This window comes from Melozone crissalis, unplaced genomic scaffold, assembly GCF_028551555.1.
Source record: "Melozone crissalis strain CALT ecotype California unplaced genomic scaffold, PUWL_Pcris_2 ptg000018l_1, whole genome shotgun sequence".
NCBI classification, from domain to species: Eukaryota; Metazoa; Chordata; class Aves; order Passeriformes; family Passerellidae; genus Melozone; species Melozone crissalis.
Window position 1 is genome coordinate 42,147,525 of NW_026535796.1, and position 21,711 is coordinate 42,169,235.

The 21,711-nt window shown below is 35.5% G+C and overlaps 1 protein-coding gene across 3 annotated transcripts in view; it reads right to left on the reverse strand.

Annotated features, from left to right (window-relative positions):
* The window catches only part of DICER1 (dicer 1, ribonuclease III), a 63,049-nt gene that overhangs the window by 30,064 nt on the left and 11,274 nt on the right, over positions 1–21,711 (reverse strand). For 2 of the 3 annotated variants that reach the window (XM_054275256.1, XM_054275255.1), the window contains exons 2-10: positions 16,411–16,476; positions 15,389–15,487; positions 8,402–8,594; positions 7,328–7,490; positions 6,786–6,916; positions 5,755–5,889; positions 4,843–5,003; positions 3,441–3,609; positions 889–1,361 (exon numbers count right to left, since the gene is read on the reverse strand). In XM_054275256.1, coding sequence (XP_054131231.1) covers positions 889–1,361; positions 3,441–3,609; positions 4,843–5,003; positions 5,755–5,889; positions 6,786–6,916; positions 7,328–7,490; positions 8,402–8,545 — 1,376 coding nt within the window. In that variant the 5' untranslated portion in view covers positions 8,546–8,594; positions 15,389–15,487; positions 16,411–16,476. The remainder of the gene's footprint in view (positions 1–888; positions 1,362–3,440; positions 3,610–4,842; positions 5,004–5,754; positions 5,890–6,785; positions 6,917–7,327; positions 7,491–8,401; positions 8,595–15,388; positions 15,488–16,410; positions 16,477–21,711) is intronic. The other variant, XM_054275257.1, reaches the window with a different exon arrangement.

The following is a 21,711-nucleotide window of genomic DNA, read 5'->3' on the forward strand; positions in this document are numbered from 1 at the left end:
AGATAAAAGTTGACAAAAGTTGACATAGGCAAGTCTGCAGATCAAAGGATATGTTATGCACTTATTAACTCGAGCAAAAATGTACCAATAGAGGGGTCAGGTTTAGAGGTATCCAGAATGCAATGAACACCTGGCACAGGACATTTGCTACACTACCAGAGAAACCTGAAAAAACCTGAAAACCAAAACCAGGATAGGTGAATCAATCATGTCATTCACAGTTTGTGGCAAATGGCTTTTAAAAATTAAGTGCTATACATAACTAACATGTATCATATTCAAGAATAGGAACTGATAAGGAACTACAATACTGCCAGTTGGCAAATACTCCCACATTCATATTTTTCTTGGTGGAGACTTTAAGAAAGCACTCAGTGTTTGACTAAATAGGTGCTTTATAAACATCAACTGTGAAAGCAGTACTGGTAAATCTTGAGAGATATTTGTGCAAGGGTAAATTTGATTTTCTCTAGACTTGGATCATATAATATTGTGATTTAGTAGGGTAATGGTGAGATTTCAAGAAGTATTGAACTCAGTAGGCTAGAGAAGTTTTCAACATCCATTGAAAATATAAATCTAAAGGCCAATTATAACAAATCAGTATATGCTTATTTTACAGGTTTAGTACAGTATTTAACAATTTGCTTTCTAAAGGAATCAAATTAAAAACTCAGGTTTGAAACAAGTCCTTGAGTACAACTTTCAAAGACATACACTCTTCTCATATGCTTTAGAAATATTCTGTATGATCTCCTAAAACAACTTTATGAAAAGAGTTCTGAAAATACAAAGAAATCCCCTACATATTCATGATATTAACATCCTGGCAGCTAAGTCTGCCTTCTTCCATCAGAATATTTTTTTTTGTTAAATAAAAAGCTTTACCTATTTAGAACAACTGCTGTGTATCTTCTTTCCACAAAAATAATTCCACATAAAATATTAGTAAAGGGAGATGGGAAATTAGTCTCTGGCTTCTCTTTCTCCTCAATTTCTTCATCCTCATCATCATCTTCAGAATCACTCCAAGATACGTAATTATCCTGATTCCTATTGTTATACCATTCAACACTTTCAAACTGCTGCCGTTCATATGGTTTGTATTTGCGCAAGATTTCAAGCAGCTTTATTACTTTTGGGGTCACAAATTTCAGGTCAAGTGAGGCAGGCGAGAAGTGCTCTTCACAGAGTGCATGTATTTTCCTTAGGAAAGTGTCTGTAAACAATAAAAATTTCCTGTGCAGCTCCTCTTGTTCATGTTTGATATACTTCTGCAGCTCTCTCACCATCATCCCAGCTACCTTATCTGCACACCACGGTCCCAGAACAACCAACACAGCTCGACAGTCTGACAATATCTACAACAAATGAATTCAAGTATCAGTTCAAAGAGTACATTCATGAACTATTCATTTAAGACTAAGGGCTTTTTTTCTCTTACAGCACAGTCTTTGTAAGGATTATGGCAATTTTTCTACTTAAAAAAAATGCAGAAGTCTGCTTTTCTTATTTAGATGACCTTGGGAAATTTGGTGTTTCTAATGAAGCCCCTCCCCCTCTCCCCTTAAAATTATTACCAATCAACTTCAAACTGTACATTTCTGAATCTCCAAAAAACCCCAAACTTAATCAAAATTTTGTCATTTTGTACAAATGCAATTTGAAATTTATACTAAAAAGAATACTTTTTGAAGCAGCTAGATAAACAAAGCAAAAATTCTTATCTTTACTACATAACACAGAACTTATAGAATAAACAGTTTACTGGGCATTTTTACTTTATTTACTACTGACAGCTGGCAGGGTTTCAGAAGGATTTAATCAGAAAGTTGCACGGTGGCCTTAAGGCAGCCTTAGGAATTCTAGCCTAGGAAAAACAGAACACAGTATGTGTGGGTGGAATAGTAAAAAAGAGAAAACTATATCCTATTCACAGAAACAGAATAGGCAGTAGAGTACCATCATAATCTTATCTTATGAGATTGTTTCCTCCAGAAGAGTGAAGCTGTCAGAAAATAAACTAGGAATTCAGAAATGGGGTACACTGATAACAGTATTTAAAGGACTTATCCTTTGGATGCCCTATATTGTACCAGAAGAACTACAATGGTACCATAACAGGACACTGGTTTTCAGCTGCTGCTTTCTCTTCCTTCTTCCCTTCTGTGAGGAAATAAAGAACAGGCTATCATCCTCTTGATGCTATCCTATTCTCTGTGGAGTTTATTAGTTCTAAGACTTAAGGGCAAAACTATCTGGACTAGCTGTAACTGCAACACAGAGGTTTGATATTCTACACTGCCAAGACATAAAGCACCTCGGTCTGAAACTTGTTTCTTTTCTTAATATGGGTGTCTCCATCTTCCAGAGAGCTACTGGTTTAAAACAAGCACAGAGGGTTACAAGCTTTAGATGCAGAGCAGTTAATCCACTGTTCTGGACTCTGCAAGTCATGAAGATTGCCTCCAGCCAGCATTCCTTATGTATTTTAGCCTACTACAATTTAGCACAAAAATAACCAGGACTCCCAATTCCCATGCACTGAGATGGGCTGCCTTATGTACCATCTTTCCCTCTGGCACAAATAATATTTTATAGAGAGTTTCAGAGTCCCCATTTTCTGAGAATGCTTAAGGAAAATGGAATATTTTGGGCTGAAGAAAGAAATACATTCTCCAAATTTGTCATGGACTATTACAGGAATAATCACAGTAGTGATTCACTACTGACTTCCTGTTCAAAGACTTACATGCCTACACAGTTGTAATTTAGCAGGCAGTTCCAAACCAGGAAGGCCAAGCAGGGTTAAAGAAGGTACCTGGACCCCTCGTGTGAGAGGTCCCTGCTAAATACTCCACACCTTCTGGACCATCCTCTGCCAAAGGTCAGGACAACACAGGGGCAAACACAGAGAAAGAAAGTCAAGCAAGACTTGAGATTCAAATTCTGTTCCAGCAAGGTGTGACACTAGTGCAACATTGTTCTAAGATAAATTACAGACACTGTGCATCTGTGGCTGGAATTTTTGCCTAAATTCTTCCTTTACCAACTTTTAATACAACAGGGAACAGTCCAAATTCTTGCTGAAGCCTTATTTCCTCTGTACCAAATTATTCAAAGGTCATAGGAGATTGTGAAAATGTCAAATTCTTGACTTCAGAGATAAGGACCTACAACATCAGGGTGCAGAATTGTTTTAGTGCTTTAAGCAAATCTGAATCTCAACTAAATGGAATTCTAATCAATGCTTGACATTGAAGCCCCATTCATTAATGGAAACAACTGCATGTTAATGAACACAAAAATCAGAAGTCTTTTTGCTTCAGATAATTAAGGATCGCTAGCTAAGGAGGTTTCAGTTATGTAACACACATGGCAAAGAAAAACAGTAGTAAGGTTTGTATTCCCAGGCTTCTCACATTTCTTGATATCCTTACCTGCTTAGGAATTAAGGTAGAATCTCTTTCTTTTGAATGTACAGATATGTTGCAGTCATTCAGAAAAGCAAGTGCTTCATCCAATTCCTTTAATAATCTTCCATACAACCCACTTTTGTCAGTATATGGTCCACAGTCTACAACAATCTCACATGGCTGAGAAGTATATCTGAATGAGGGCAAAGATCAAGTTAAACACAGCTTCTGAAAGCCAGAGCTATTTCAGCTCTTAAGGTTATACAGCAAACACAACAGCAACACGACATGTATTCAAGAACATTTCTTTCCCCACCATGAATCAATAATTAAAAATTATACAGTTAAACACTTCAGAAAAACCTCCACCTCCCAAAATGCTGAACTACTTAATTCTAGATACCGTTCTTATACACTCCTAAAAAGAAGGCTAATATTGCTATTCTCATTTCAAATACTGGAAAATTTAAGCAAATTCTAATTACTTCACCAACATCTTCACTTGTTTTTCGACAGTGCACTCTCTTGCGATACAAAAGAAAACCAATCTACATCATGTAAATTTATCTCTCTAAATACATTGACACAAGTAAAGTAATTCTTATTCTTGGATGGCAGCAGGAAATGCTTAAAAGGAAATGGTTCAGACAAGTTCAAAGAAATGCATTTAAAATGCTTATGCATGGACAAAACACCTGTTCCATAACTTTCAACCTTTAACTTAACTTCAAACTCAACAATGCAGTATAGGTGGTAGAAGAAAACATGCTACATAGGAATCATTTCACCCTACTTTCCCCTACAACAGGTTGTTCCACTATCACCACCTTTAGTTTAAACAACACTCACAGGATTCTAGGTTCTGTAACTCACTTGCTCTGTTATTTAAGTATTTATTAGCTCCTCTCATCTTCCTCTATCTCTCATTAGCCTTTAAAACCCAGGCTATGCATTTCAGGGGAAATAAAAAAGGCAACTTCTCTTGCATTAAGAGGACATTAAACTGGGGATGTTGCCACATTTTCCTAAATAGTGACATTATGGCATACACTGGATGTGAAACAGTTACACTCCACACAAAAGAGTGCATTTTAAAAGTTCAGAAGTATTTTGTGAAATGTCAGGTTTTTAGCTTGGTGGTGTGTTGAGGGTTTTTTGGTTGTTTTGGGTTGGGTTTTTTTGTTAGAGGATCTGTTTTGTTGTATCCCTTGTTTTTTAACAACAGAAAATCTCTCCCTACCAAGGCCAATCAAACTTTATACTCTAAAGCCATTTAACATTCTGTCTCCATCCTAAATGGAATATCAGCATCATATACCCACAAACTTTTCTAAAATTTAGAAGACTAAATATTGCTACTGGTTTACTCCTCTATCCAAAATGAAAATGCAGGCATCAATTTACCAACAATCATTATAAAACACACCTGTCCAAGACCACCAAATCAGTTGCAGTTTCAGCATTGCTCTTCAAAATTTTCTCCAGTTTCTGGATCTTCTCCTCTAACTCAGCAGGATCACATTTCCCATTTAAAATGGAAGCTGTTAATCCCAAAATTCGAGGACATGATGGATAATCCTCACAGATCTGTGAAATCAAATCAAATTAAATTAATTACAAAAGGTATCCTGTTAATTTACCTGGAAATTTACAATGCTTAGGCTGGAAACTTTTATTTCTATACAGGTGTTGCAAAAGGACCCAAACATTGAATTAATATTTTCTGTTCTACTGACTGGAAGTTAAACAGCCATCACATTTAAAGGTAAATATTTACAACATGGAAAAATGAAAACAGTTAGCATTAAACAGAATACTCTTGTCATACCTACAATACATAACATAATACTTCCATGCCATATAAAAAGGTACATACATTTGAAAAAGGTACATACATTTGAAAGTATGGAAAGATACTTATTATGCAGGTATCTCTCACTTATATGCCAAAAAACAGCATGGAGCCAATAATATTCTGGAAAGAGCCCCACTAATACCTTTACAGATAAGCATTTTAAAAAATAATAAAAAGTGATTAGCATATCTCATTCTCTAACTCAAATATTTTATTGATGAATTTTAAAAATTCCCCTAATTCATTAAATTTAGCTTCTTTGTTAAAGACAGATTTGTCTTTAATCCCCACTGTAAAAATACAGTAAATACACTATTCTTCAACCACACAGTATCACTGAAGTCTTAACACAATAATTTCACAGTCCCAGGAACATGCCAACATTGGTTCCACTAATATCTTTTTTGGTTTCCAATTCTCCAGCTCTCCCACTCACTTTACTTCCTCAACCAAGTATATTAAACATTCATGCAATAAATGCACCTTCATAATCTCACGGTATGGATGATCCTGGATTGCAAGATGGCACTCATCAAACACCAGAAGATTAATATTTGACAGGGATAAATACTCATTTCTCAAAACAGTCAAAGCAACATGACATGTCATAACCAGAACCTAGATTGAAAGGAAAAAAAAGTCAGTACAAGAAAAGTACAAGCTATCAGAGGTCAAGGTGAAGGAGGAAAAGTTTTCTGCAGGTCCTGTGAGACAGCATTGGCAAATACCAATCCCCACTGATATACCTACACCAGGACAAAAGAGACTAAAACATTCTCTACTGGAGAAAGCCATCTCTCTGGATGGGGGTGTATTTATATATGTCTGTATCTCTCCAGGCACGTGCTTAGTTAAAAAATGAATACAACAGACAATCTCAACAGCAACCAGACCACACAGAACAGATATCATTAAATAATCCTAATAAATTAAGTTAGTGTCCTTATATGTGTCCCATCATCATGTCTCCAGCAAGAAAGACAGTTCTTCATAAGCTCTTAACTAATTGCATCAGTAACATAAGCAGGACATTATCAGAATTCTTTTTAAAAAAAAACTTATTTCTTGTACACTAACACATAAAAATTGAGCTTGTTGATAAAATTATGTAGTTTTCATTTTGAACTTCACTAAGTATAGTAACACTTTCTTCTGTCAGAGTTCCTCAGACATATTCCATAAAGCATTACTAATGCTTTTACCAGAAGGTAAACCCCAAAACCCCTAACATTTAATAAAATTTTAATAGTATTTAAAGTACCAAAAGCCTACTCAAAATTTGTTCTGCAATCGACATAATGAACAAGTCAGGTAGATTGAAAAGAAAGGATTTAGAGGATGGCTTTTTAAAAACAACCTGAAAATACCTATATATATTTGCCTCAAAAATTAACATACAAATATGCCAATATGCTGGATTTCTTTTTATAGAAGACTGAATGCATAACTGGAAGGAATCACTTTTGATCCAACCTCTCTGTTGCTTTGCTTATAGTTTTTACTTAATACATTACCTGATGCTTAGAGAATTCCTGACTCCATTTCTCTTTTGTCCATGATTCAGTTACCTCCAAACTCGAATACTCTCCCACTTTAAGGTCTGAATGTGTCCTGACAGCTGACACTTGTTGAGCAACTTGATTCGCTTAAGAAAAAAAAATAAATCTCATTCACATAAAGATCTTCTCATACTTTAATTTGTAAGATGTGTGTCACATAACCTAACACCACATTTCATAATGTGTTCTCTAGCTTAGACTTAATGTTAAACCATGTGCACATGGCAACTGCCTCTATGAAGAACCATATCAAAGAAACAGTGCTAACTAAATTGCACTTCAGATTCAACGTCTTAACTTGAAACTAGAAAACAGAACATGTTATATACATAAACAGATTACATTAAAAAGACAATGAAACAAAAGATAAAAGGTATCACATCCTTGCTGTTGAAGGCTTTACACAAAAGTTTCTCCCAACTTTGCCTTCAAAGAACTCCTGTTACAGAATATTCCATGGAAGTATTAGCAGTGTGTTTAGGAACATTTCCTCTTACCCGAGTTGACCAAGAACACAGTTCTTTTTCCATTTTTGTTGAAATCTCCCCTGATCTGATAGGACAGCTCTTTAGTGAGTAGTACTGCAATAAAAGTCTTCCCTGAGCCAGTGTTTAAGCAGACTATTGTATTATGATCCAAAGCTGCTTCAAGCAGTTCAACCTAGGTTAAAAAAATAAGAATGTCCTTACTTAGAGTAATGCAGTGAAAAAGCTGACAAGTAAATAACAAAAGTGATAAATAAACTTAATAAAGTCAATAAATAAAGTCAAGTATCACTTGAAACCTTTCAAGTGCCATACAATTAACATGTCTCTTTCATAATAATGTGTTCTCACAATCCTTCAAAAATACTAACACATTATATAAAAGCTCAGCTTTTAAACCTAGAATCCTTCAGTACCACAATCTGCTCTCAGGTAGCTTTCTGAATGTATCTTTCTAATAGATGATTCTGTTGCTATATACATGGTATGAAGAAAGAAACTACAGCTTTTAAATCCAATTGCACATATCAATTCAGCCCAATAAGCAAGCAGACTAGCTGAACGTGATCCAAGTTTCTCAGTAACACTAACAAAATGCTTCTGGGCACCTCTGCAGTGCAAAGAGAACTGGTATTCTAGAACTCATTTTCCTGAAAATGAAAAATCAGAGTACCCTAACGGGTTCTCTGACTTCAGAGGGCTGCTTTGAACAGGATGTGAACCAAAAATCTAAATTAGTATACCATGTGGAAGACAAAGTGAGAGGTGGAATGAGACATGATGTATGCATTCAACTGAGAGGCACAGTTTATTTGTCCCTAGCAGCATTCTGCAGAGAGTGGCAGGAGAACACCCAGCTTAAAAGCTGCTCTGCTCATTAGAGCAAACTTAGAAGAGGGAAGGGGGATATAACAAATGTGAAACAAAGCCAACTAAAGAATTAGCTCCTAAGAGGTGGAGCTGAGAGACACATCCTGATAGCCTGCATCACATCACATTCTCTACCTGCTCTTGTTCTTTTTCCATTAATTAATGGATTTAATTGTACTTTTCTTGATGTTACTGTATTAGTACTACCACTAGTACCTGATATTTTCTTGGCGTGTAAATGTTATCATGAATTGCTTCTTGTTGCCATGGTAGTCCAAAAAATGGACCCATTGGGGAGGAAGCAGGGGTCATGAGCTGCAGTCCTGCCATGCTGAGGGATTGCAAAGCAGGGCTTTTCATTCATTCATCCAGTGTTTCTTTCATTGCATTTTTGTTCCAGCACAGCCTACTATGAGAAGAAAATGAAATGGCATTAGATACACTCGCAATCTCAAGCAGTAAGAGAAAATCTTTATCAAGAAAAGGACATTACTTGATTTTACTTACAGAAGTGTTTCTTCTCATACTATTTTCAGCAAAAATGTTAATTTTAAATTTACAGGCACTTCTCCACTTGAAGATGTATGCTTATCAATGTACCCCAGAAACTCAAAAGGAGTTGTACTTTATAGGACAATGCTCATTACAGGTATTTTGATTTACACACTTACATTTTAATATGAAGTCCCATTTATGGTCTGACAGAATTTCATTTTAAATTTAAGCTTTAAAAAGTAAAGCTGTCTTAGCTTTATTTCAGGAAAGAAAAACACTGAAATTTACAGCATAGGCACAAGTATCAGATTTTCCATTTTTCTTTCCAACCAAATAGGCCTTTGACAAATTAAAGCTTTAAATACACAGGAATTTTATTCTAATTGCTAGGAAAAGAACAGAAACTATACAAGAATGTCAGTATTTTCAAATAATCAGATTCTGATTAGATTCTTTTTAAGAACTGGCAGAATTATAGCTAATTGCTGACGACTCTGGTAAGGACTAATAGAGAATGGAATCCTTACCAGGTTAACCACCAAATTCCATAAAGACACTGCAATCCATAAACAAACAAAGCATTCAGAACTTCATGACCATTGAGCACTACAGAATACTTTCCTACTGAGGCTATGAAGTTCTCATCATCAGGGTGTGTGTGTGTGTGCTAAAAACATTTGTGATTTGTCAGGAATTATCAAGGTTACAACAAACAAGACTAAACAAAAAAATTGCCAATTAAAACAAACAAATAAACCCCACAACATAAAAACCTTTAGCCTGGGAAAGTGATTATGGCCTGATGATATAGAAAAATAGTATAGAAACTACTACATGAAATCTAAGAAATTTTGAATACTCCCTCCTTAAATGGATACATACCCTATTAAAAAAATCAATATCTTCAAAAGTTAGTTTTCCTCAAAATTCCTACAAGCTCTATCCTAATTTTAGCATCAATATGTGTTGAGAAATGCATAAAACTGATGATGTATTAATATTTAATAATTCATTAAAAAGGCATGAGGAAAAGCTAATATTTTATTGCATTGAAATGTTCTTGCTTTTCTATACAATAGGAAAGCTGCTAAAGTTTTGCAGATGTGCAGTGAGGAATAAAATAAATAAGAGAACTATAATATGCTATCTAAGACAGAACCAGTAATGGTTATCAGAAATAACTGAAGAGAGAGTGTCAAAAAGGAAGCAGTACAATTAAATAAAAAATGGGGCATTGACTAGATTTCCAGAGATCCTTTCCAACCCTAGTAATTATGTAATTCTGTAATTAAGAAAAGTATTCATAACACTGTTGCTCTGTTATATGTTAGTATTTTTAAATTAAATATTATAATCTGGACCATATCTAGACACTGATGTTAAACTAGTATTAAAATAATTACAGGAAGCCCTAAAAAAGAGATTAAACCAATGAACTCACTTTCCATCTCAGGTAAATATTGTAAAATAAAGAGAAGGCAATACATTGAACTACATGATCACTCCCCCTGCAGTCAGAAGTAATTTCACTTTACAGTAAGTGGTCAGATAAAGCTTTGTCTCAATTCATTCAAGTGGCAGGGGAAGCCCTGAAGGACAGTGTGGTTAAGCTCAAATAACATTATACACACAGCTCCATTGTAAAAACATATTTCTCTTTTGTAGACAAACACTCAGTAGTAAATGCTACTTAGTGAACAAGGAAGGATATATGCAACTTCTTGAATTTAGGATCAGCAATAAACACACTTCCCCCTCCATCCAAAATGTTTCTCTTTAATATACAAAGAGTGTTGATACCACTGGAATATTGTCTGATATTTTTATCTGGGGGGTCACCAAAACTGTCATAGTGAGAAGATGTTTTAAAATCCTAAAAAAACTCAAAAGGAACAAATGTGCATTTCCACAGGACATAGTAAAGAACATGTCTAACATTTTATGTTTTTTTCAGTTGCTTTAGGATGATCTCCAAACTCATGGCAACCTCCTCATTTACGTTTCACTCCTGTAACGAAAGCTACCATTTGAGCCCAAGTATTTCAGATTACCTAAACAGTTAAAATGGATCAATATTGCTTTATTTAGCTGTAAATAAAGAACAACAGTCTACACAAATCACAAAATCAGTATTATGTCATTACTCATTTCAGGTGTAATACAAAAAAAGGTTCCTGTAGATTCTTAAATTTTTTCTATACATTTCAAAGAATGCATACAAGCACATGGAGGTTCTAACAATGCAACTACAGCAACAGTTTTATAGACTGTTCTAATCTGGCACAACTAAAAATGTTTTGGCTGGTACAGTTCAAACCCCCTGAAGTGTCTGAAGAACACAAAGGTCTTTTGCACAACTACAGGAATTCATTGAAACAGTCTCAATCATACTTCTCTACTTAAACAGAGTAACTGGTGAAAAACTAATGTTTGCTTTGTTTAAAATGGACCTCACTGTCATAATAACTGCTAGAATGAATCAGGTAACCAAACATTTTCCATAGGAAAAGCTGAAGCTGATTCCTCAATCATTCTTGTACATAAGCCCAGCCACTTCAGTTATTTATAAATCACTTCAGATGAGCAGCTCCTCTTCTTTGTTTACTGCTCCACCTGCCATGTGTTTCTTTTGCAAATGATAAATACAACTTCAGGAACATATAAAATAGCTATATCACAACACCAGAAGGGAATTAAGAGAGAAAACCAACTGTTTTTAAAAGGCTGCTAATACAAAACAAGTACAGGATCCAATATTACAAATAATTCACTTCTTTTGCTATGCACCTAATAACAGTGATACCAGTTCAGCTACCCTGCTGTAAGAAGCAAAAGGATTTATGCTCACCTATGACTCCAGCTTTATCTGGAAAGGCTGTGAAACAACATATACTCTAAACTACAACTTAGGTTTTTGTGTACCCAAACAGCACTGTGTGCCACTGCAATCATACCTGGGCAGAACCTGCGTGAGTCACAACATATTTGAAAGAACATATATAGAGAGGGAATTTAAGCAAAGTAGGGTAAAAAGAAAAAGTTATCCACCCAAATGAATGTTTCTTTCTGCTATACTAAGATTTCCTAGTCCTGGCCCTCATTTCTATGATTTGTATTGGAAGTATATAACATCTGACAAGATCAATGTCAACATTATTATGGGAGTAAGCCAGAATAATGCAGTAATTGTATCATTCTAGAGTCTCTATTTCAATAGCAAGGAAAAATATCAAGTTCTTCAATAAAAGAAAAGCAGAACAGGATCATCTAGAAATAAAAAGGGAAAGAGCACATCTACTTGAAGAACAGATTTTAAATTGAAAACATTTGAGAGGTAAGCACATATGTTCAGAATCTATGGACAGAAAACTGAACATGAGCTAACTGAAACTAGCTAACAGTGAAGTATAACAAAAAGTCAAACTAGTCCTGCTCAGCCAGTGCTGGGTAATAAAGATACTTCTTAAGATGTTCAATCTTTGTTCACTGCATTATTTTGAAATCTGACAGAACATGAAACTGTAAGAACTTGCTGAAGCTCAACTTGGAGTGAGAAACACCTGAAATCATACCTCCTGTGACTCTAGACTAGTTATAGAAGCTGGGTAAGGCTCAAGCTTATTTGTTCTACTTAAATAATAGAGAAAGTTCCAGTTTCATGGCCAGCAATCTTGAGGGTTTTAAGAGCAGAATTCACAACCTAGTGTCCTTATTTTAATGCACATTTATGTGAACAGATCGTGAACTGCAGAGCCAAAATTAACCCCTTATTCCACCATTTAAAGAACTGTTTTTCAGAAAAATACACTATGCTGGAAATGAAGTCAACAACATGCAACAGCAATTTTTTCCAGTCTTCAATAAATCTGGAACTGTGGTGTAGGTTTTTCAGTCACATGACTATATCCAATTTGAAGCCATCCCCTGGCGCACAAAAGGTTTAATTCAAGATTTACTGCACTAGGGAATACAAGCCAAACCAACCAGAGGCCTCACCTGCAATGAGACATCCTGGATCCACTCCTACTTGGAGGCCAGTTTAAAATATTTATGGAATGGCACTGAGGTGCACAGAGAAGAAAGCAGCATCCTGGAGATGCACCTTTTAAGTTTTTATCACCATTTGTGAGCTTAGCTTTGCGCTGTATTCTCAAGTTAATGCAAAACTATAATCATCTCCAATTAACAACAAAAACTTCTTACTGCCATTTGCAGTGTATTTAATTTGCTTTCTATACTGATTTGTAAATGTGTACCTAATATAATCCTTGTCATACAAACACTACTTCCGATGCTTTAAGATTTCATCTTTGTCCTGGAATGTCTAATTTATCCTCTAAAAACACTCTCAGCATCAGCCAAAACAAGTTAGCCTCAAGAGGTAAAAATAACCCACTTACTCTACATGAAATGAAACACAATTTATAAAAAAATATTAATAGAACCTTGCTGCTTGAAAATTCTCTCACATGAACACTTGAAGAGTCTGAATGCAATTTCTTTATAGCACTTTCTATGTTCAAGAGCTACATGAAATATTAACTTGCTGAATGATCCAACACAGAGAATTCTTACTTGGGTAAAAGAGGACCAAATAAAAAGAAAAAATGTAAAATATTACAAATACAAAATACAGAGTTGAAAATGAATGTAAACGTTAATATACAAAATGTAAAATGTCACTGAGAATGTTTATACCAACTTACATTGTAAGCATTCAAAGGCAAGAATTGGTCAACTTGCAATATTTCTATGTTGCCTGCTTTCTAAGCTTTCTTTCAAACAAAGTGTACTTTTTAAAAGGATTTCACTTTTTCAGTGACAGCCCAGAAGAGCACACTACTTCTTCCAAAAAAGCAGCTTATTTTGTTAATATTACTCCTGCAACTTTAGTTCTCTTAAGAGAACTTAAAAATCCCAAACCAAACACTCTCAGTTTTACATGCCAAAGAAAAAGTCCACAGCTCAAACATCAAACAACTGTCAATATTACTCAGTAAGATGAATCAGGAATCTCTTTTGTATTGTGCTCTCTTTAACACAGAACATATCTTATGAGACATTCTTTCTCTCATCCTTCAAAGATCTTTATCCCATGCGTTGCCTAACAGCAATTTTTACATTTGGTCTTACAATATTCTTAAATAAAAAAAAATGTATTTCAGATGTGCTCCTTTCCAAGAAGGGAATGTGTAGACACTTACAAATCTCAAATATAAGTATTCCTTTAAGGACCATCTTCCCTGGTTTCCCTAGCACAATCAGAAATATACTTTGTGAATATTAATTTTGACTGCAAGAATTCCATTCTTCCTATTCTTCTGATACATAACCAGTGACACATTGGTCTTTAATAGCCTACCAAGGCATACCAGCACAACAACAGCTGCTTTCTGTTGTCCAGAAAAAGTTTCATTACAGAGCTTATTAAAACAAAAGTTAAATTGAGGCTCTACATTTGGATGAGCTGATTCTGAAGCACTTCTACAAGGAGTACAACAGTTAACAGGTGAAATTCCTGGCAGACACCTCCTAAATGTCTGCTTGTAGGAGAGAAATGGAGTACAACATGATACTCAGCAGATTCAGAAAACCCCTTAAGTCCTTCATGAAGTGTTCAGTATGACCAAACCTGGACTTGGGGCAAAAGCCCAATAAACACTTTGTGTTGCATTCAGCCCACCTCAACCAATAGAGCCAGAAAGTCAGCATTCACATGGAAGTTGTGCTGCTGCACAAATGCAAAAGGATTATGCCAATATTGATCAGCATAACACACACAGGCTGCAGGGCATTTACAAGTAAAGCAATGCAATGTAAAAAGAAAAATCAGTTTTGTAGCACATCTGCAGTGATACCAGTGCATGAGGCGCTCAGAATAAACGTTCAGAAAGAGGATGTTTCTGCTTTAAAGAATACAGACCTGCAGCCAGATTCTGGAACAAACTTTCATTTATTAAAATTATGTGTACAAGGCCAGTGCAACAATCCTAACTATGCAGTTGCTTAATCAGCAGTGTAGGACTGGTGCTATGCAGACTCCTTTCACCTCCCTAACACAGATGACAAAAGATAAAACATGAAGTATATGGACCTAAGACACAAGGCGAGCACAGCAGAACTAAATAAATTTCTGTGTTCCCTATGTTATCATAGCACATTTTTCTGCTATGTAGATTTAATCAGATAGCCTCTTTGCCTATTTTTGCTGTACTCATATTTCAAACTGAAGCATACTATTGAAACTAAGACCTTAATTTACCTGTCATATCTTTTCCTTACCATTTACTTTGTATCTCCTATCTGGAACAACATATGAATTCAATTCTAATTCTAACTCCTTGTGCCAAGTCTTTTTTTTTTTTTTAAGCTGATCATATTTCACCAACACAACCACATTTGAATATAAGATCCACAAGAAGAGCACACAAACATCCTTATAAAAAGCTGAATAGATTTCTAATTATATTTAACTTCATAAGAAGTATCAGGGCAAGAGTTTCATGATAAACATCTAAACTTCTACTAATAAAATGAAGTAGCTACTTTCCTTTTTCTTTCCAAAGAAATTCAGTCAATTTCTATAAACTCACATATGGAAGTTACTTTACTCTATGGTTCTGAAGCATCTTTAAACACAAACCAGAGAACACAAGTGCAGTGACACATCAAAACCTGCTTCTCCCATACCACAAAGCCCAGTCTTACCGTTTTAATTTCCGCAGTCTCTGTGTTTATGCTTCCTGAACTGCATTTTGACATCATGATATCAGCTTGTAGAGTAATCACATAATTTGTAAGCCTTGACTATTAAAAAAAAAAACAAGAACAAAAACCTATGAACTATAAAAATTATTTGAAAAGGGAACTACAATAGCAAGGTTAATTGTGGTTAATTCAGTTGCTTAAAAACATTTATGTGTGTTGAGCCTACAACACAACTTGCTGACAGAAACAAACCATTTAGGTTCACCCTGAACATGAATTATTTTAATTTACTATCAGAACCTAAAATTTAAAAGATAATTTAGTTTAAATGTGCACATACTTCCCCAGTCCTATTTCCAGGTTACTTTCATTAATTACTAGCTCATGTGGGAAATACATGAGTAGAGTGATACAATTTTGCTATGTTTGTATAATTGTACTGCTTTTTCCATCCACATGTATTTTCACTTTGAGTTAAGACATTAAAAAAATCAGAGTTCAAGCTTCTTTAAACTGCTTCAATTTAAAACTGGAAGAAATACAGTCAACTCATGAAAAAGCAGTGCCCATTTCTCTTGATGTATATCGGTCTTTTTAGTAAAAGACAAAATACTGTGCACTTAAGATTGTGATTTAACCATAGAAGTAAAATTCAGAATCATACAAATTCATGACAGTAAATTTCAAGATATATTAGCCAAACACAGATATTATACATTTATACTGAATATATTATATATATAGGCACACATATGTAAAACTAGACTTTAAAGCAAAAATACCATATTTCAGCAGATCTAGAGTGTTCTTGAAGCTAAAAATTTAAAGAAATTGCACAATACATACACCTGAAAGTGTGAGTTTTGCCAGACCTAAAATGAGACTGTGAAGCCCAATTTTTTAAAATCAATACTGAAAACTTAAACACAAAATGGATCTTGATGAAAATCTCTCCTCCAATCAATTCCATAAAGTTAACAAAGACGACACTCCCAAGATTAGTTCAGCATGTTCATTTTTACCTCAAACGCTGATGCTGAGCTTTTCCAGAGTTTCCAATCCTGTAATTTTGTTTCACCCTAGGTAACCTAAAAGGTAACATAAAGAGAGAGCATTTTACCATGAACTGCCATTAAAATCAACTGTACCATGTGGTAGTTAGTCTGCTTTCTTGCGTTTTAATATTTAGCTCTGTAGCAAGAGCACATGGTCCTTCAAAACCTAATTATCATATGCCCCTTTTTGGCCAGGAATACAGTCAGTGTCTGAAAGATCAGCTTTACATGCTCAGGAGATATTTGCATGTTTTGTTTTATCTGCTGAAGTAATTTCTAGCTAAGACCAAATACATTCACATTTTTCTCCCCTGTGCTCCATGCATGTTTCACCTAACACAGTAGGGAAATCCAGAAGAAAATTATTATTCAACACATTTAAGAGAGACATCTGAAAGAACATATGTTTTTCCAGAAAACAAAGTAAACAATTATTGTAAGAATACAAAAGGAATGCAGCACAGAAAATCTGATGGATACTGCATTCATGTACAAAATGGACTGACAAAAAAAAAATTAATTCCCTTGGCTACACGTAAAATTTGTGCTTGCAGCATACATAAATATATCCTTTATTTTAAGCAAAAAATACACCAAATTGCTTCTAAGATGCAGTAAGTAGAACTTAGATTTATTATAGCATGTTCCTGTTATGTCTAGGTTACTCATTTATTCACTGCCTCTAAACATGGACCAGAATATACATGTTCCATTGAACCAGAAAATAACCTAACAACAGAAGACTGCCACATCCACGGTAAAAATATAGAAATATACTCCACTCTCTATATATTTGCAAGAGAAGCTGAAGGGAACAACGCAGCATTTGGACACCCCAGCAAAAAGCAAACACGAACAGAAAGAAAGGTTCAACCCTTGTCAGTAAAGCTACTGCCGCATGCGTGGCTTAACAGAGCAAATTTACTTTACTGCCAAATCGCAGATGGCAAACACAAAGCACAGAGAGCAGCAGGTAAGATCTGAGAACCAGAAAAGAATATAAATCTAATTCTCCACCAGCACAACCGCTTCCTTCGGCACACGAAAGCCAAAGACCTCGGCTTGAACCGATCGATCGGCGGGCAGGAGTTACAGCCGGCGTTGGAGTGCCAACCTAAAACCAGACAGGCCACATTCCTGAGATGCAGTCAAGGTCTAGCACAAAACAGCCGCGTCTGTGCCATTAACATCTCAATGGCGCTGCTGCACCCACCCAGACAAAGCCGGGCGCGATCCTTCCCCGGCGGGCCGCGGGCACTGCCCGGGGACAGCGGCACCGCCGCGGCTGCCCGGAGCCCAACGTCCCCCGGGCTGCAGCCACAGCCCGCAAAGTACTTCATACCGCATAAAAAAGAACAAAATAAGCAATATTATATATGTGTGTATATATATATATATATATATATATACACACACGCATACATACATATATATCTATATATACACACATGCATATATATGTGTGTTTTATTTTGCTCTATAGTTTATGGGAATCTTGTTAAAAACAAGCAAAAAACACAAAAAGGAAAAATTAGCGACATTTTAGAAACCTAATGTTTAGGAATGCCAATGCCTTCTGTGAAATAGCAAGGCTCCCCCTTTTTTTAAATGTCACCTTTTATTTTAAGAGCTCAATATTCACATATTTTATCAACAGGTAGAAGGAAAGAGAGATAAACAGAAAGACAGTCCTCTGAAACACACCACAAGCACAATAAATACTCAAAGCATTAACATAAAAACAAAAATCAGTTCCTATAAAGACATCAAGAGAAGCATCCAAGAAGTGACACAGCAGGCACTTCTGCAAACCTCCAGCGCTCTAGAAATCTGCAAGCAACCACAAGTTACTTCTGCAAATCTCAGCCAAGATCTTCAAGTATCTTGGCTACTTGCTACTGGAACACTACTAATGCAAAAACCAAGTATCCAAATATATCAGAGAAAACAAAATTTATCAACAGGTTTTATTTTAATTTCATGGGATTGTAATTCAGTCCTTGAAAATAATCACATTCATACGATACCTAACTTGCTATTAAAAAAGGATGGTCAGGAAAAGGATAACTGAAGTTTACAGGGTAACACTTGCTGTCACACTAAGCAGCAGGCTGAATCTGAAAGACTATCAATGTTCTTGCTCTTCAACATCTTTGACAATTTGAAATTAAACAACTAGTACCTAGAGCAATCAAGTCATTATGGAGACTGTTAACAACTTGAAAATGAAGTTTTGTAGTAAGTTCTATACAACTGAACTCTTAAAATCACATGGTTTATTTAGTGAATAATTCTTAGGCAATACAACTGAATTCCAACAGGAACAAAGTCCTGCATGATCTTTAGGGGGTAAAGTAAAAACTTCATTTATTATTGGGAAGAAAAAGTACATCTGGGCTAGCATCTTGCCTCTATAATCACAGCTGGTAGCTGAGGGCAGGGGGAAGGGGTGACTACAGAACAGGACTTATCCTTTTCTTCCTTTTGTTATTTCAGCAACTTAATATTTCAACTATTTTTCTTTGGTTTATTGTGGTACAAACAATGAAGTTACATCAGAAACCATAGTACAAACTCCCTACTGCCTCAGATTAATTTGAGAGCAAAATATTCTTTGACATCCAAGGACCTAAGCCTTCATGGAAGTCAGGAAAAGAATTATACTCAGGACACACACCTCTCTAAATATAAAAAAATCTGAACTATACAAACACTCTGAAACACATGTATTGGTTTTAACAGCAATTAGAATTAAATCATGCCACATATTTGAGGGTTTTTTGCTGCATTGGAAAACTGCAGCTCGATGTGTAGATTCTAATTTATGGGTAACTATAATATCAGTATCACTTGCAGGGATAACTGACCATATCTGTGAATTTATTTATCATTTGGTCATTTACTTGGGTACCAAATTATTTACTTGTGACGATTTAGTTAATTTAAAGGTTATGTTCAAGCTTTTCAGGCACTTATGTCTTTCTACAGGAAGGCAATTAAGCAGACATTAGAGCAGGGATTTCTCTCTTCCCCAATTTGGGGGCAAGCTGTGAGGCAAGTACAGTTCCAAAGCATTAATTATTCTTGCTTTGGATAAGTAAAAGCAGCAGCTGCCCCCTGAATATAACCCCATGTGGAGACTCCAATCCCATTATTTGCATAAACATAAACCCTTTCTCTGCATGGGGCTGAAAGTCAAGCTCCTCAAAACAGGGTATTCAACAGTTCACTGTTACCACTGTGCCACAACATCCAAAATTACCAAGTTCCCTACATTACAAAAGGCTTTCTCTGAAGTCCTTAATTGTTTGATGCAAGGCCAGCAGACATTTGGATTGTAAATCAAGCTCTAAAACTTCTAGCAATTCTAAAATGAGCGATCACATCTACTGCAGTCAGCCATACCAATTTATGTACCACCCAAGAACCAGTGCTCAAATTCTAGCCCTAGTTTCAATAAAAACACTAACAAAATAAAAAAGTATTTATCATCAACGGTGAATTAAACCAACTCTTCCTAGTGCAACCTTAAAATGTGTATTATATGTTGAGTAGCACATTATTTACTCCACATTTTATGTTCTGTTGTTTTCAATTTCATCCTAAAAAAGAACAACTTCTCACCAGTGACACTACTGGGCTTCACGTGGCCTTTCCCTCAAGTGAACTTGTAGGCACACTACTGAAATTTTCTTTAATGTGAAGCTGGGATGAAGTCAGTATTAAATTAATAAAAATATGTAGTACAAAGAAACCTTTTTCCTCCCAAATTTAGAAGACATTCAAAGCTCCTCAGCTGTCAAGAATTCATCAGAGAGAAAAAAACCCACAACAACCAAAAAACCTACTTATTTTATTGAAGGAAAATATGTGAATTAACTTTCAAAGACATTTCCATAGGCCCACTAGGTTGTTATTTTTGTTTTGTTTGCTTCTTGTTGGGTTTGTCTTTGTTTTTCTTTTGGAATATGTAAGAATATGTAAAGGTGAAGATGCTAACCAGGTTGAGTCAACACCCCTGGAGGTGTTTAATGAAATGTGTACATGAGGCACTTAGGGACATGGTTTTGGGTGGACTGGCCAGTCTTACATTGATAGCTGGATTTTAGGGGTCTTTTCCCTAAATCATATGGAATTCTACAATCCTATGAAAATGCTCTGTGGCAAACTAAGAGTGTTGCAAGGGCTCTCACACAAGACACAAGCAGAATAAATGTGCCTCATGTAAAATAATGTGACTCAATTCCAAAGTGGAGAAGCTATAGTTATTTCCCTCTATGCAAATACATACACTTAGACTAGAACAAGAGCATTCCTTCACATTCTTTACAGTTAAACTAATATAAGACTTCAGCAGATCTTACCAATTAACAGCTTTTATCTTTTAATGCAATCTTTATTTTTCAATATTGTCCAATAAAGCAAACATTTGCACACTGGCTGGGGTTCAAAAGTGGTGAGAAGCCATAAATATTAAATTTTACCAGTATAATGCTTCAAGCCTCATGTAGCAATTTCATACCACAGGTTATCTGGAGCACTGCTGACCTTCCAAAACAACACTGAAACTGAATCAAAAATATTCAACAATTTACTTGGGAAAAAAGGTAATGACAGAAGAGCTGAAGCCCTTATTTAAGGCAAAGTGGTAAAAATACCTACATGATAAGACATGTTTGTTCTGTGTACTGTCAGTCCTGAGCTATTGGTAGAAAAAACTGGAATGATTTGTACAGACTTGAGGACTTCCTCTTGTGCTAAGTAACTCCAAAGGTTTTTATCTTCAATTAAAGCTTCTTTTTTAATAGATGCCTTAAATCAAATTCTTAGGTTTAGGAGTAAACATGGAATCCTAACTGAACTTGAAAAATAAAAATATTTACGATCTACAAAGCAATGTGGACAGCTTCCTTTCCCCGATATGTGGGGTCAGAGGTGTCCAAATATTGACTGAGATGCTTCATATTTCCTTTCCTTCTTTGAGAGCTTTTCATATTATGATCAACCATGAAAGCTGGAACAAGGTCAAACATACTTCACTGCTAACAGAGGAGGTGGTTTAACCAGTTCATAAAGCTCCCTTAGCTCCAATCCTGCTGCAACTAAGCACCACTAAACCTTGCAGAGATCCCAATCAGAAAACAGACCCATCCCTGATTCATCCATCAATCTTGCTCAGTAGCAAAACAAATTCAGGACGAAAAAGAATAAATTGAGAAAATAGGTGTCCTTGAGAGAGTTCTCTGAATGTATATTGATAGGTATCCT